This window comes from Chiloscyllium plagiosum, unplaced genomic scaffold, assembly GCF_037043375.1.
Source record: "Chiloscyllium plagiosum isolate Xiang-an unplaced genomic scaffold, Cpla_swu_hap1 HiC_scaffold_4, whole genome shotgun sequence".
NCBI classification, from domain to species: Eukaryota; Metazoa; Chordata; class Chondrichthyes; order Orectolobiformes; family Hemiscylliidae; genus Chiloscyllium; species Chiloscyllium plagiosum.
Genome location: NW_028270142.1, coordinates 133,258,288 through 133,273,674, shown reverse-complemented (window position 1 = coordinate 133,273,674; position 15,387 = coordinate 133,258,288). Strand labels below are relative to the sequence as shown.

The window sequence follows — 15,387 nt, the reverse complement described above, 5'->3', positions numbered from 1 at the left end:
GCTAATTGTGATAGGGATAAAAGTAGGGAAATAAACATGGGGCTAAGAGATTGATGTGGGGAAAGAGGGATTCCATTTCATGGGACATTGGTATCAGTTTTGGAACCAGGGTGATCTGTACCGATGGGACGGTCTCCACCTGAACCAATCTGGAACCAGTGTTCTGGCGAAAAGGATAAATAGGGTGGTCACTAGGACTTTAAACTTGTGAGTCGGGGGGATGGGAAAGGGAAAGCAACAGGGAGTATGGAGTCAAGTAGAAAGATAAGCAGCAAGTTAGCGTGTGTGCAGGATTTAAGTTTAAGGCAGACTAGGAATGAAGCAAAAAGGAAGGATAACTTAGAACATATTTCTAGAGATGCTGGAAATCGTGAGGATAAAAAAATTAGCATTATGGTGCTTTACCTGAATGCTCGTAGTATTTGTAACATCGTGAATGATTATGATGTTGTAGGCATCACAAAGATGTGGTTGCAAGGGGTTCAGGTCTGGCAGTTAAACATCCAAGGATTTACAACTTATCGAAAAGACAGGCAGGTGGGCCGAGAGGGTGGGGTTGCCTTGTTAGTTAAGAATGAAATTAAATCTATGGCACTGAATGACATAGAATCAGATGATGTGGAGTTGAGAAACCACAAAGGCAAAAAAAACCATAATGGGCATTATATATAGACCTCCTAGAAGTGGTCAGGACCACGGGAGCAAGATGTACCAGGAAATAGATAGGGCAAGTTAGAAAGGCAAGGTCACGGCGATCATGGGGAACTTCAGTTTGCAAATGGACTGGGTGAATAATGTTACTGGTGGATGTAAAGAATGGGAATTCATGGAATGCTTACAGGATGGCATTTTGGAACAGTTTATGATGGAGCCCACAAGGGAGCAGGCTTTTCTGGACTTAGTGCTATGTAATGAGCCAGACTTTATAAAAGATCTTAAAGTAAGGGAACACTTAGGAGACAGGGATCATAATATGGTAGCATTCAGTCCGCAGTTTGAAAAGAAGGCAAAATCAGACGTAATGGTGTTACAGTTAAATAAAAGTTATTACAGGAGCATGAGAGAGGAACTGATGGAAGCAGAGCCTAATGGGGATGACAGTAGAGCAACAATGGCAGGAGTTTCTGGGTGTAACTGAGGACACTGTACAGAGGTTCATCCCAAAGAAAAGAAAAATTATCTGCGGGGGGATTAGACAGCTATGGGTGACAAAGGAAGACAGGAAATGTATTAAAGAAAAAGAGAGAGCCTATAAAGTGGCCAAGACCACTGGGAAACCAGAAAATTGGGAAGGTTACAAAAACAAACAGAGGATAACAAAGAGAGAAATAAGGAAGAAGAGGATCAAATATGAATGTTAGCTAGCCAGTAATATTAGAAATGATAGTAAAAGTTTTTTCAATACATAAGAAACAAATGAGAAGCAAAAGTAGAAATTGGGCCGCTCCAAATTGATGCAGGAAGGCTAGTGATGGGAGATAAGGAAATAGCTGAAGAACTTAATAAGTACTTTTTGCCAGTTTTCACAGTGGAAGACATGAGTAATATCCCAACAATTAAGGACAGGCAGGGGGCGGAGTTGAGTATGATAGCCATTACTAGAAAGTGCTCAAAAAACTAAAAGGTTTAAAAGTCGATACATCTCCTGGCCCCGTTGGGCTACATCCTAGCGTTCTGAGGGAGGTGGCTGAAGGAACAGTGGAGGCATTGGTTGTGATCTTTCAAAAATCACTGGAGTAAGGGAAAGTCAGAGATGATTGGAAACTTGCCGTTGTAACCCCCTTGTTCAAGAAAGGATCAAGACAAAAGATGGAAAATTATAGGCTGATTAGTCTAACCTCGGTTGTAGGTAAAATTCCAAAATCCATCGTTCAGGACGAGATTTCTAAATTCTTGGAAGTCCAGGTCAGATTAGAACAAGTCAGCATGGATTTAGTAAGGGGAGGTCATGCCTGACAAGCTTGTTAAAATTCTTTGAAGAGGTAACAAGTAGGTTAGACCAGGGAAACCCAGTGGATGTTATCCATCTAGACTTCCAAAAGGCCTTTAGAATAAGGTGCCTCACAGGAAGCTGCTGAGGAAGGTGAGGGCCTGTGATGTTTGAGGTGAGCTACTGGCATGGATTGAGGATTGGCTGTCTGACAGAGGGCAGAGAGTTGGGATAAAAGTTTTTTTTGGAATGGCAGCTAGTGACAAGTAACATCCCACAGGGTTCAGTGTTGGGGCCACAGCTGTTCACTTTATATATTAATGATCTGGATAAAAGGACTGGCGGCAATCTGGCAAAGTTCACCAATGATACGAAGTTAGGCGGACAGGCAGGTAGTATTGAGGAGGTGGGGAGGCTGCAGAAACATTTAGACAGTTTAGGAGAGTGGTCTAGGAAATGGCTGATGAAATTCAACGTGAGCAAATATGAGGTCTTGCACTTTGGAAAAAAGAATACAGGCATGGACTATTTTCTAAACGGTGAGAAAGTTCATAAAGCCCAAGTACAATGGGATCTGGGAGTGCAAGTCCAGAATTCTCTAAAGGTTGACTTGCAATTGAGCTGGTGGTTAAGAAAGCAAATGTAATGTTGTCATTTATCTCAAGAGGGTTGAAATATAAAAGCAGCGATGTGCTACTGAGACTTCATAAAGTTCTAGCTAGGCCCCATTTAGAATATTATGTCCCCACATCTCAGGAAGGACATACTGGCACAGGAGCATGTCCAGCAGAGATTCACACAGATGATCCCTGGAATGGTAGACCTAACATACGATGAACGGTTGAGAATCCTGAAATTGTATTCATCAGAGTTTAGAAGGTTAAGGGGAGATCTAATAGAAACTTACAAGATAATGCATGGCTTAGAAAGGGTGGAAGCTTGGAATTTGTTTCCGTTAGGTGGGGAGACTAGGACCTGTGGGCACAGCCTTAGAACTAGAGGGGGTTAATTTAGAATGGAAATGAGGAGACATTTCTTCAGCCAGAGGGTGGTGGGCCTGTGGAATTCATTGCCACGGAGCGCAGTAGAGGCTGGGATGTTGAATGTCTTCAAGGCAGAGCTTGATAAATTCTTGATCTCGCAAGGAATTAAGGGCGATGGGGAGAGTGTGGGTAAGTAGAGTTGAAATGCCCATCAGCCATGATTGAATGGTGGAGTGGACTGGATGGGCTGAATAGCCTTACTTCCACTCCTGTGTCTTATGGTCTTATGTATATTCAATTGATGTATTCAAGAGAGCATTGAGTGGTTATTTGGATAGTAATGGGTGTGCAAGAATATGAGAATAGACAGGAGATTGGCACTAGATAATATAGCAGGTGTAGGCACAATGGGCTGAATGGCCTCCTTCAGCACTATAACAATTCAGTGATTCTCTCATGGAAGAATAAAACAAAATGTGTATTTATAATCTGTTCTCTCTATGTTAGATGATGTGTGGTTTGGTGACTCACCATCATTTTCTCAAGGTCAACCAGGGAATTAGCAAAAAAATGCTGGCCTAGCCAGCATGTTTATGATGTATGGAAGAATTTTAACAAAAATAGGCCATCTGCTCCATCAGACTGCTGCTCATAGTGAAGATGGAACTTTCACACACTGTGCTTTATAGAGATAACTGGCAAATAAAAGTTGCATGCAATGCATCAATTTGTTACACATCATTTTGGCATTTCCACTTTCAAATAGAGGAAACACAAGAGGTTTTGAGAAAATTGATGACCTGGATTGAAAATCCTTTGATTTGGGATTTCATTTCACAGTGAGCGGAAAACAGTTCATTTGTTTTAATTAAGAGCTGAGACCTGTCATTTGAAATAAAAGAGATGCAATAGTGCAGCTGCTGTGTTTATTTATAAATTACGTCTAAATTTCACTGCTCAATTATACTTCCTCTGAGCAAACAATAGAATTAAAAATAAATTCTATCCTGATGGACAACATGAAAGATTGAATATGACATAAATAAAGTTCAGGCTGGATTGGGAAGGCATTAAAATCTTGGTGTGCTCCAATCCTGGACCCCATTAGGGAATTAATCGTGTGATAAGGATTTAAAAAGTGCGTCAGAAACAATCAGACATTTATTTTTTTGGACAAAAGCTTTTCATAAATGTTTAGGGTTTTTCTGGCAAGTTATTTTGGTCAAGCGAAATATGGTTAAAATAAAGCAAAGTAAGTTTTTTTTTCAGGGTCATATTACTTTGACTTTTCACTTTAAGTCTGAGCTGTGAAGTGAAATGAGCACTTCAACATCAAGATGGAAGGTTACAATGAAAACCCAGAGCAAATCTATAGCAAGATGTTGGTTTACATGTCAAAGCCAAGGTCTGCAGGTATAAATTATTAAACTTTACATAAATGCATTATCATAAGCTTTATGGAAATCAGTTTGTATACTTTACAACCTTGACAAGAATACATTCAATTTATAATCAGGGCACTTAGAGTCATAGAGATGTATAGCATGGAAACAGACCCTTTGGTCCAACTCATCCATGCCAACCAGATATCCTAACTGAAGCTAGTCTTACTTGCCAGTACTTGGCCCATATCCCTCTAAGCCCTTCCTATTCATGCACCCATCCAGATGCCTGTTAAATGCTGTAATTGTACCAGCCTCCACAACTTCCTCTGGGAGCCTATTCCATACAAGCACCATCCTCTGCGTGAAAACGTTGCCCCTTAGATCCCTGTTAAATCTTTCCCCTCTCACCCTAAACCTATGCCCTCTAGTTCTGGACACCCCCACTTCAGGGAAAAGACCTTTATCCTATCCATGCCCCTCATGATTTTATAAACCTTTATAAGGTCACCACTCAGCCTCTGACGCTCTAGGGAAAACAGCCTCAGCTTAGTCAGCCTCTCCCTATAGCTGAAATCCTTGAACCCTAGCTACATCCTTGTAAATCTTTTCTGAACATCCAGTCTGAAAAACTACCCTCCACCACCACCCTCTGTCTTCTACCCTCGAGCCAGTTCTGTATCCAAATGGCTCGTTCTCCCTGTCTTCCAAGAGATCTAACCTTGCTAACCAGTCTTGCATGAAGAACCTTGTTGAATACCTTACTGATGTCCATATAGACCATGTCTATCACTCTGCCCTCATCAATCCTCTTAAATAATTAACTTTTGGATGAACAGTATTAAAGTGGATTATCTTATCTGAGAATGCGATATTTTAAACCTGACACTTAGCAACAATATTAAAGCTAGAAATGTTGACAAGATTACAATTTGAAGAATGTTACAGATGCTTACTATGATCTACAAAAGTTAACATTCAAGGTCAGGGGTAATAGGCAAATGACCTGTTGGCCTTTATTTCAAAAAATATAGAGTATACAAATAACAAATTCTTGCTGATACTGTACAATATGCGAATCAGACCACAGCGAGAACGCTGTGAGCACTATTGTTCCCCTTATGAAGGAAGAAAATAATGGCATTGAAGGCTGTCCCCGAGAAATTTCGCTAGATTGATTCCAGGTGTAAAGGGATTTTCTTATGCGGAGAAGTTGAATAGGCTGGGCTTATATTGATTTGTGTTTAGAAGAATGAGAAGACACTTAAAAAAAAATTCTTCAGGGCTTGACAGGGTAAAGTTAGAGAAGTTTGTTTCCCCTTGTGGGAGAATCTAGGATGAGAGGGCATAATTTCAGAGTAGGGGGTTTCCTATTTAAAACAGTAATAGAGGACCAAATGCTGAGAAAAAGCCTTTTGGCACATTGGTCTCAATGGTCAAAATCATGCACCAAACAATTCTAATCCCATTTGCCAACGCTTTGCCAATAACCTTGTATGCCTTGGATAAAGGAGGTATTTCTTCATTCAGTGGATTCTGTGGAATTCTGTACTGCTGAGTGATGTCAATTCTAAGTCATTAAATATATTCAAGGCTGAAATGGATAGATTTTTAATCAGTATGACTATCAAGGGTAGTGATATGGCAGTATCAGACCAGCCACAATGTCCTTGAATGGCAATGTTGACTGGGTGGGCCAAATTGCCTCCTTCTGTTCCCAGAGTCCCGTGATGATGTGATTTTTAATATGAATAAATGCTCTGTTTAGACTCTGGCCCCAAAAGGGGAATGGCGGGGTTGGTTTAAAGCAGCCAACAAACGCCAAAAGCCCTAGCAACCATGACGTTCAGCCATCGTTTTCATAAAAGTAACCGGGTAACCCGCTCGGCAATCCAAGCCAATCCACTACCTAACACTAAAATAAAACAAAAGACTGCGAAACAGAAACAGAAATTTCTGGAGAAACTCAGCAGTTCTGGAAGCACTCTGCTTTCTCTCCACGGATACCAGGTGGTTGATAAATCGCCGGCGATAAATTTAGCGACAGGAAGTTAACATTCAGATCTGGAGATGGGACGTTTTCGAGTGGGACCATTGAATAACTGAGACCAGAAAAGCGAAAGTGAGGATTGCAGATGCTGGAGATTAAGAGTGTGGCGCTGGAAAAGCACAGCAGGTCAGGCAGCATCCGAGGAGCAGGAGAATCGAGGAATGCCCAAGAACACATTGCACGACTTGGTGAGGAGCACTCCTGCCCCAGTGACTTGCAGCAAAAAGTAAATTTCTCAAATATCTTCTCACTAGTACTCTGCACAGGACCAGACTTTTGATGTTAATTTACACTTGTGACGCAAGTAACGTCATTGTATCATGACCTTTCCATGTCAAATAAGTTTACGCATACCTTAGCGTAAATGACCTGGTTTGCTGTGTTAAATATTACGATTATTGCGAACACAATGTTTTAGACAAAAAAAAACTCCGAAAGAACTGCGGATGTTGGAAATCTGCAATTTAAAAAAAATGAGTTGGTTTTGCGGTACAGAAAGTTCACGTTTTTTAACCCCTTTTACGCATGCCTCGTCTCCGCTGGATGAAAGGGGTTAAAACGAATGGGTCAATTCCCAGTTAATTTCACATAATTTAAATTCAATCCCTTGTTGACAGCCCCGTGCAGACTGGTTCACAGCCATATGGAATCAGACAGAAAGTACACAAGAAGCCAGCCAGGAGGTGGAAAAGAAGAAAAAAGATGTAGCATCTTTCTTAGAAGTCTCGGCCATCATCAGTCCTTTGCTCGTTTATGTTGACAGCGCCTCAATGTTAGAATTTTCATTTTAATCTTTTCAAAATAATAAATCTCAACGCATTGCCCTCCGTGTGTTCAGAATCTCTTCTGTCAGTACGACTTGACAGGTTCTGTTTCTGTCATTTCTGATTTTAATTTTCCACTATTGGCAGGTCTGCCTTCAGCTACTAATGCCCGTTGCAATTCTCTCCCTAAATCTGTCTGCCTCTCTTTCCTATTTATGTTCCTTAAATAACTTTTTAAAATAATCTTCTGGTCGCCTACCAGAATATTTGTGTCAAATTTTGTTAGAAAATTCCCTTGTTTTATCCTGTTAAAAACACTATATAAGTACTGAAAAAAAAGAACGTCCTGTGAAATAGTCACAACCTGTCACTCGAAATCTTTTTCAGATCATCTCCATACATAAATTTTCATTATCAGGATTACCACTTCAGCAGGTTATGCCTGCTTTAAGTCACACTGCTAATGTTGGCAGGACATGATTAATATCAGTGATGTCAGCGCAATTAAAGCAGAACGAGAACCTTTTCATTTGCACTCCTAATTATACCTGATTTCAAAGAAAGCAACATTTTACATTCCCTAAGAAAAGTTTTCTGATTGGTTCAATAGTAACTGGCCAATGTGTTGACACGGAGAATGCACCAAGGAAAACTGACACCACTTTTGTTTGATTCAAAAAAAAGATACAATGCCTGAACATGCCCCTTTTGTCTGCAGAGGGAAGATCCCTGTTTTTGAATATATGTAGATTCTATTAAGTGTAAATGAAGCACATTAATTCTAATTTATAATCTTCAATAAAAGATAAAAAGACATGACATGGAAATGTCATTGCACTGTTGTGTGATGGATAGTTATCTAAAATCAAATACATAATTATCTAAAAAAGTTTTCTTTTAAATGTCAGAGTGAAATGCTAGGACTACAGGAAGAACTGATTTTGGTTGCCTGGGACATATTTTCTGCTGCGTATCTTACTGTTTTTTCAAGGTTTTCAGCAACCTTTTTGTTTATTAACTGATTATACTCACATGTGTTGAGTTACTTATTTTCCTATGTTCTGACTAGTCTTGTCCTAATCTTGCCTAATTTTATATCAATTAAAGCATTAGTCATAGTATTTTACTATGACAGTTAAAAAACAAAATGAATATTTTACTGAGACCGTTTTGTAACGTAAAGTCAAATAAATAACTATCAATCACAATGTTTGTTTATATTTGTATATCTTTTATAGGTGACTCCTGTGTGCAGTGATGACAGAATTGGCCAGTGAAAATACAATCAGGTAATATCCAATCTAGAATTTTCAGTAAACCAGTATTGCCACCTAATCACTGGAGCTGATTGCCTGGTTACTTATTAATGCAGCCTTTTCCAGCACATCACTCAATTACAATCATTAGGTGGCAGCTGGAAGATTAGACGACTGGACAAGTTTTAGGAAATTAGGCATTGGTTTTTACCTTCATCTGAATTTGCTATTACATCTACATAATCTTAATATTTTAATAATTGTACACAGATGTAATAAATTTACTTTTTAGTGTGTAAAGAAAATGCGGAACCTTGTCTATTACTGTAACACTGACAGCTCATATCTGTTCTCTCTAACATTTATTATCTGTTAATGTAACTGAAATTTTTACTGCTCATAATTTTCAATAATTTGAAGACCTTAAAATCTGCCACTTTTGATGAATATAAAAAGAAAAAAAACCCAAAGCAGGTACATCGGTGGGTTTATTTGCAATCTGCGTACGTTTTCAACAGTCAAAGTTGACATTTTAAAAAGAATGTCATTTTTTAAACCCAGCGTCTTTCCACCAAATACTTTTTTTTCAAAAAATAGTTTTCATTGTTTTTAACGAAACACCGTCCAGGGTTCAGAATATTCCAGGTGGATTCCTTGCCTGTTACAGTACTAAAGAATTACTTTGAATTTCCAGGGCAATATTGCAAAGTCTCAAAATTTCTAGAGCATAAAAGTTAAATGACGGGGCCCAATATTTTAAGTGGATCTTTCAGTATCTAGGCGCTGAAATTTCACCAAATGTCCCAGAAATGAAAAAAACAGTGTGGTTCCGAAAAATATAATTTAATGTTGGATGCCAAGTTTCTCTCTCGATTCTGTTTTTCTTTGGAAAAATCGCATGCATTCTTAAACCCTTTCAGCAAGTAACCACGGATTTTAATTAAAGTCAAAGTAGTGCAGATGCTAGAAATCTGAAATAAATACGAACGCTCGTGGATTCAGCTGCTAGAACTGCTGAATTTCTTTAGCATTTTCTCCGTTTATTCGGGATACATTTTTTAAATCGGCGTTTAACTTTATAGCCTCTTTTAAGTCGTTTTCCTATTTAAAACCTGGCATTTCAAATATTTAACTACGTTAAATCAACGTTAAATGTATTGCTATATTTATTTAGCGGCAGCACTTTTAACTTACAAATTACATACCAAATTAATTTTTGACGTTGCGACCTGATCTTAAAAATCAACCCACTGAAGACGAAATAAATGTAGTTAGGATGAGTTTCTGCTTAAAGGCCATTGTTTATCTACGTAAGGAATTAAAGTCTTCATCTTGATTTGACACCGAATTTACAAGTGTTTCGCGAATTAGTTTTTTTTCTCTGCCAATGTTTTGAACTGTTTTAAAGATCATTATCGGGTTGTCCTTATGACCTCCATGTATTTCTAAGGCGGTTCGGAGCACAGAAAGGAAGAACTTCCACATTCTACTCCAAAGTATAAATCCTATGCCGTACGCCCGGTCTGGTTTTGTAAGATTGAATTTCATTCTAATATACGAGATAGTATTTCTTATCCACGCCTCGCCTCGTTTGTAAATGGTCGGATTTCAACGTCAATCACAAAGGAGGAGGTGGGATTTGGTTTGGACAAAGTTTCATTGAAGGTGGAGGGAAGTGGAGTCAGATGTTAGCAGAATAGCAGGAGCAGCTGGAAGCTAGAACCAGAGAAGGGCATTGCGGCGAAGCTGAAATTTCAAGCCTGTTCCAGCAGGATTTAAAAACCATACTGTCACAGAACGCACCCACTCGCATATGGTTTTCCAAAGCAAAACTGTGAGTGCTTTCCCCACTCCCCAAAAGAAAACTGGAATCGCAAGGTAACGAATAAATTGACCCTCGGCAATGGAATACCCTCATATTCACGTTGCAGATGTGAATCTTCTTGTGTAAAAAAAACTGGATGAAAAAAAAATGCTAGACCAGAAGCACCATCAGTGAAACGTCTTGGGCTCCGATTCTGCTTCAGCGGTGAGTCGTAGGGGCCAAGGGATTTAACAGCAGAAGTTTTTGAAGTCTGCTGGCTAGAAAATAGGAAACAAATTGGCTGCTGGATCATTTCTTACACCATTTCGTAGCTTCATCGCCTTCTTTTGTTGTTGCACAAAGCCGCGCTTAAAAAAAAGGAAAGGACGACATCGAAGGTGGGGCGATATTGCTTGCCGGACTCCCCGGGCGTTATGAAAATAATTTGACTCCATCGGACAAACCGGTGCTTGATGGGCTATTCCGGCAATGCTAACAATCAGTTGACACTTCCCGGTTCAGGAGGGTAAACTCAGGAGGCTACCATGACAAGATTACTTTAACTTTCGGCAAGGCCGGACCTGCAGTTGATTGGGATTTTTGCACATTTTAAATTTATAATTGGTTCGCTGTGTTCAACAAGTATTTGAATACCCTTTGCAGTTTTGAGAAAAGAAACGTCTTCTTGCAATGGCATCGGAAGTGGTGTGTGGGCTGATCTTCAGATTGCTTCTTCCTATCTGTTTAGTTGCTGGTAAGAGTGCTTTCAGATAAGAAAAATAAACTCCATAACCCTTAGGTCGAAAGGTTTTTTTAATGCATGCGTCGTCTCTGTGAATGCAAAAGATGTCTGCTTTTAATCAATTATAGTATAGTTTTAAAATTATGTTTAAATTTCTGGGCGAAGTTCATTCATTTCATTGATATTGTGGCCATTGGCTGAAATATACACTGCTGAAGTATTACGTTTTTGAAGGTATATTACTTAAAAGACTAAGTGAGTGCACGTCGGAATTTACAACATGAGGCGGCAAAATCTCACGTACAATTGATTTTTTTCTTTCATTTAAAAGGTACTTTTAGAATGCATTTCAGAAGTAATGGTCGCTAACAGGAAGCTGTTTTGCAATCGATCAGATTTATTTATCCCATATCTATCACTCTTTCATGAGGCGACAGCAAACGTCAATGTCGATTGAAATAAAGCCGGTGTTCCCCCCCCCCCCCCAAAATGTACCAAACAAAATATAAATTGGCATAATCACAATTGCGAAATACTTTCCACTGTGTTCAATGTCGAGCAATGCCGCGGCAAGCAGCAGAATCGGTTTGAACAGCAGACTGACTTTACGAGGTAGGAACTTGTAGGAAGAGAATAAAGCCGATTAATGGCAAAGCCAGGAGAGAAATAGCTCTGACCTTACGCCACGACTGTGGTTAAAGCTTAAATAGAAAACAGAATGCGCGGTTTGCTCCAGTCCAGTTTCTGGGATGTATTCAAAGCCTCATTGAAATTAGCGTGAAACAAAAAAAAGGGCATCAGTTCAGGCCGGTTGGCGGTGAAGTACATCCGTCTCCTGACCTTGTATCCCTTTCCCATTTGAAAGGTTCCTGCAGCGGAGGAAGGGGCGGATCGCCAGCCCTCTGATTTAATCCCAGTGGATTGGGGATACCATACATCCCCCCCCCGAGCTGCATTTTGTTGCTTTAAAGCTTACTAGTGAACAAGATCTGTTGCGAAATATGTAGTCAAATCGGGTGTTCTGACAGTGCTCGTGGCAGCATTACCTGACAATGCCTTCAAATTCGCTTCAGCAAACTGTTACTTGCCGATTTCTAAATTGCGCTTTGAATTTATTTTGGTACCATCTATTCACTACTTAAGTAAGCGGGGGATTCTTTTGACAAATAAAGTGTTCTGCTGTTCAAGACAAACGAGTCCAACACCCAATCTCGCACACAAGTGTTAGCAAAGCGAACCCTGGTGTTGGGGGAGGAGGGGTGAGGTAGAGTTCGGAAAAGGCTTCGCGATTAAAATGCTAGTTAAATGCCTCTTAGCACAGTTAGTGTAAGATTTCAACTTCCTTTTGCTACTCGTTGCCTACACGTGACAGGAATGTATCAGGTAGAAATCCAGACGTCCAGTGAAGTAATTTAAATAAACATCCCCCTGCCTCTGTTCCCTTCATAGTCACGCACTCAGCATATTTCGAAGAGCCGTTATTTTTTACACTTAAGGGCTTCCAGATGACACCGCATGCACCCACCCACAGTTGAAGAAATGTTTTTTGCTGTCTCACCGAGGCGTTACAGTTTCCTTGTTTTCTGAGGTGGTGGGGAGGGGGAACAAATCACTATTATTTTTGTATGCATGATAACTGGCGGTCTGTGTTTGAAAATATAAAACGTCTGAGCTTTTTTGTTAGGAGCAAGGAACAAAGGAGAGCTAGCAGTTATTCTTTGGTGCACAAAGCGGGGCTTTGCGAGCTCAGCACCCTCGCGTGCTGGGCAGCGAGTCTCCTCGTGCTGCTTTCTCCCGCGCTTTCGCCTTGCTCCTCTAATGGCGAGCGGAGAAGATGACGCCTGGGCTCGCGGCGCGGTCGCTGTCGCGTGGTCTCGGGTCACCTGGGCTCGCGCTGAGCCAACCGTCAACTCCTCCATTTTATTCTGTTGGGGTCTGTCGGGGTTGTTGTTGGGGGCTGAAATACATGCGCCTCTGGAGGTTGTTGAGAAATTCCTTTAAAGTGTGCGTGAATGGGTGAGGGGGTGAAATAAACCTGGGCACCGACTGAACCAGACTCCTGCGAAAACTGAAGGATGGTTTAAGCGGGAACAATAAACAGATTCAGACACTTCGTTTTTGAAGAAACAGACGGTAGTGTTGCTTAAGCATTAATCTTCTTTAAGTTTTCTCATTTGATAAAGTGTGGAATTGTATTTCTTTCAGATTGAGGAGATCATATTTTGTAACACAAGTGTGATTTGGTAGTTAATCTTTGTAATGGAGTTCCTTACCACAGAGCGAAACATGAAAATTATAATATTCTAATATTAAACTTGCGGCTGCAAAACTGAAGATGAAGGTTGACAAATAGGGATTCCTGATGGAAATATCCCGGTTTTCAATATTACAGTTACTACATTAACACATTCCTTTTTTACTGCACTATACAGATGCAACATCAAAACTCAATGCCATACCCTGTAACTTTTATTTTTCAAACATGGCTTTCAGACATTGCTATTTGGGAAAACTCTTGCAAGTAGAAGGCCCTAGCTACACTGGTCGCTGTATTATTTGCAGCTCAAACTTAAAACAATTTTTGGTGCAAAATCAAAATGATCCGAAAGATAAAGTAAAACAAATCACAATGCTATGAAATGTAAAATTCAGTGATTTTTATTTAGAACATTTTTTCAGTTGTGTGAGATGATTTAATTAAGTATTCTAGGCCACAATTAGTAGGATAGCATGCAAAATGACGATACTTTACCTAATTCTAAAAATTGTACAAAAATGAGTGACGAATGAGCACATGTATGTATTGCAGGCATCGGAGAGACCGTTGTAGTGTGGTTTTATTCATTCATGGGATGAGGGTATCACTGGCTATGTAAGCATTTATTGCCCTTCCCTATTGCCCAGAGGGCAGTTTAGAGACAATCCCATTGTGGGTCTGGAATTACATGTAGGCTAGACCAGATAAGGATGGCAGTTTCCCTCCCTAAAGGATCTTAGTGAACCAGATGGGTTTTTCTGACAACTGGCAATGGATTCATGATCATTACTAGACGTTTTATTCCAGAGTTTTTATTAAATTCAAATCTCACCATCTGCTGTGATGGGAATTGAACCTGAGTCCCAGGATAATACCTGCGTGGCTGGATTAACAGCCCAATGATAACACCACTGGACCATCACCTTCCCAGAGATGAAGCCCACTATAAACATAATACCTGAACAATTACAAACTTGGAGTTCTCTAATAATGGAAAATTAAAATAAAATTTTAATTTATCTCAGTGATTGTTGTGACGGAGCACTTTGAGGCAAGGGAATGCATAACCCAAACACTGGAGTAAGACTGAGTTAATTTACTTTTATGACTGAAGTTAGAATATTTCTGTTGCATTGAAAACTGGTGTTTCATTATACATTTTGAGAGATGAATGCAAACTTAGATGTAAAAGGAAAGTGCTATTATAGTGATGTGATAGTGCTAAGTAAGTGCTAAGACTTCCTGAGACATACATGTATATACCCATATCAGTGATCTGGACCATGGTATGTGAGGGACAGTTTCAAAGTTTGCTAAATTTGGGACAATTGTAAACTGTGAGAACAGTTTGGAACTCTGAAATTACATTGGCAAGTTGATGGAATTGATAGACAGGTGGAAAATGAGATTCAATGCAGAGAAGACATAGGGTAATAGACATATATAGCACCGAAACATCGCTTGGTCCAACTTGTTCATGCTGAGCAGATATTCTAAATTGATCCAGTTCCATTTGCCAGCACTTGGCCCAAATCCCTCTAAACTCTTCCTATTCATGTATCCATCCAGATGCCTTTTAAATGTTGTAATTGTACCAGCCTCCACCACTTCCTCTGGGAGTTCATTCCATACACACACCACCCTATGAGTGAAGAAGTTGCCCCTTAGTTCCCTTTTGAATCTTTCCCCACTCACCCTAAACCTATGCCCTCTAGTTCTGGACTCCCCCAACCCAGGGAAAAGATTTGTATCATCGATAGTCACAGGTGAGGTGCCAGAAGACTGGAGGTTGGCTAACATGGTGCCATTATTTAAGAAAGGTGGTAAGGACAAGCCAGAAAACTATAAACCAGTGAGCCTGACGTTGGTGATGGATAAGTTGTTGGAATCCTGAGGGACAGGATTTACATGTATTTTGAAAGGCATTATGATTATGGATAGTCAACGTGGCTTTGTGCGTAGGAAATCATGTCTCACAAACTTGATTGAGTTTTTGAAGAAGTAATAAAGAGTATTGATGAGGGCAGAGCGGTGGATGTGATCTATGTGGACTTCAGTAAGGCGTTCAATAAGGTTCCCCATGGGAGACTGGTGAGCAAGGTTAAATCTCATGGAATGCAGGGAGAACTAGCCATTTGGATACAGAACTGGCTTGAAGGTAGAAGATAAGAGAGTGGTGGAGGAGGAGGGTTGTTTTTCAGACTGGAGGCATATTACCA

The 15,387-nt window shown here is 40.0% G+C and overlaps 1 protein-coding gene across 2 annotated transcripts in view; it reads left to right on the top strand.

Moving 5' to 3' along the window:
- The first annotated feature begins 8,831 nt into the window (after positions 1–8,831).
- Positions 8,832–15,387, top strand: part of LOC122548766 (piezo-type mechanosensitive ion channel component 2) — a 782,240-nt gene continuing 775,684 nt past the window's right edge. For both annotated transcript variants that reach the window (XM_087986703.1, XM_087986702.1), the window contains exon 1: positions 8,832–10,923. In XM_087986703.1, the coding sequence (XP_087842829.1) occupies positions 10,860–10,923 (64 nt within the window). In that variant the 5' untranslated portion in view covers positions 8,832–10,859. The remainder of the gene's footprint in view (positions 10,924–15,387) is intronic.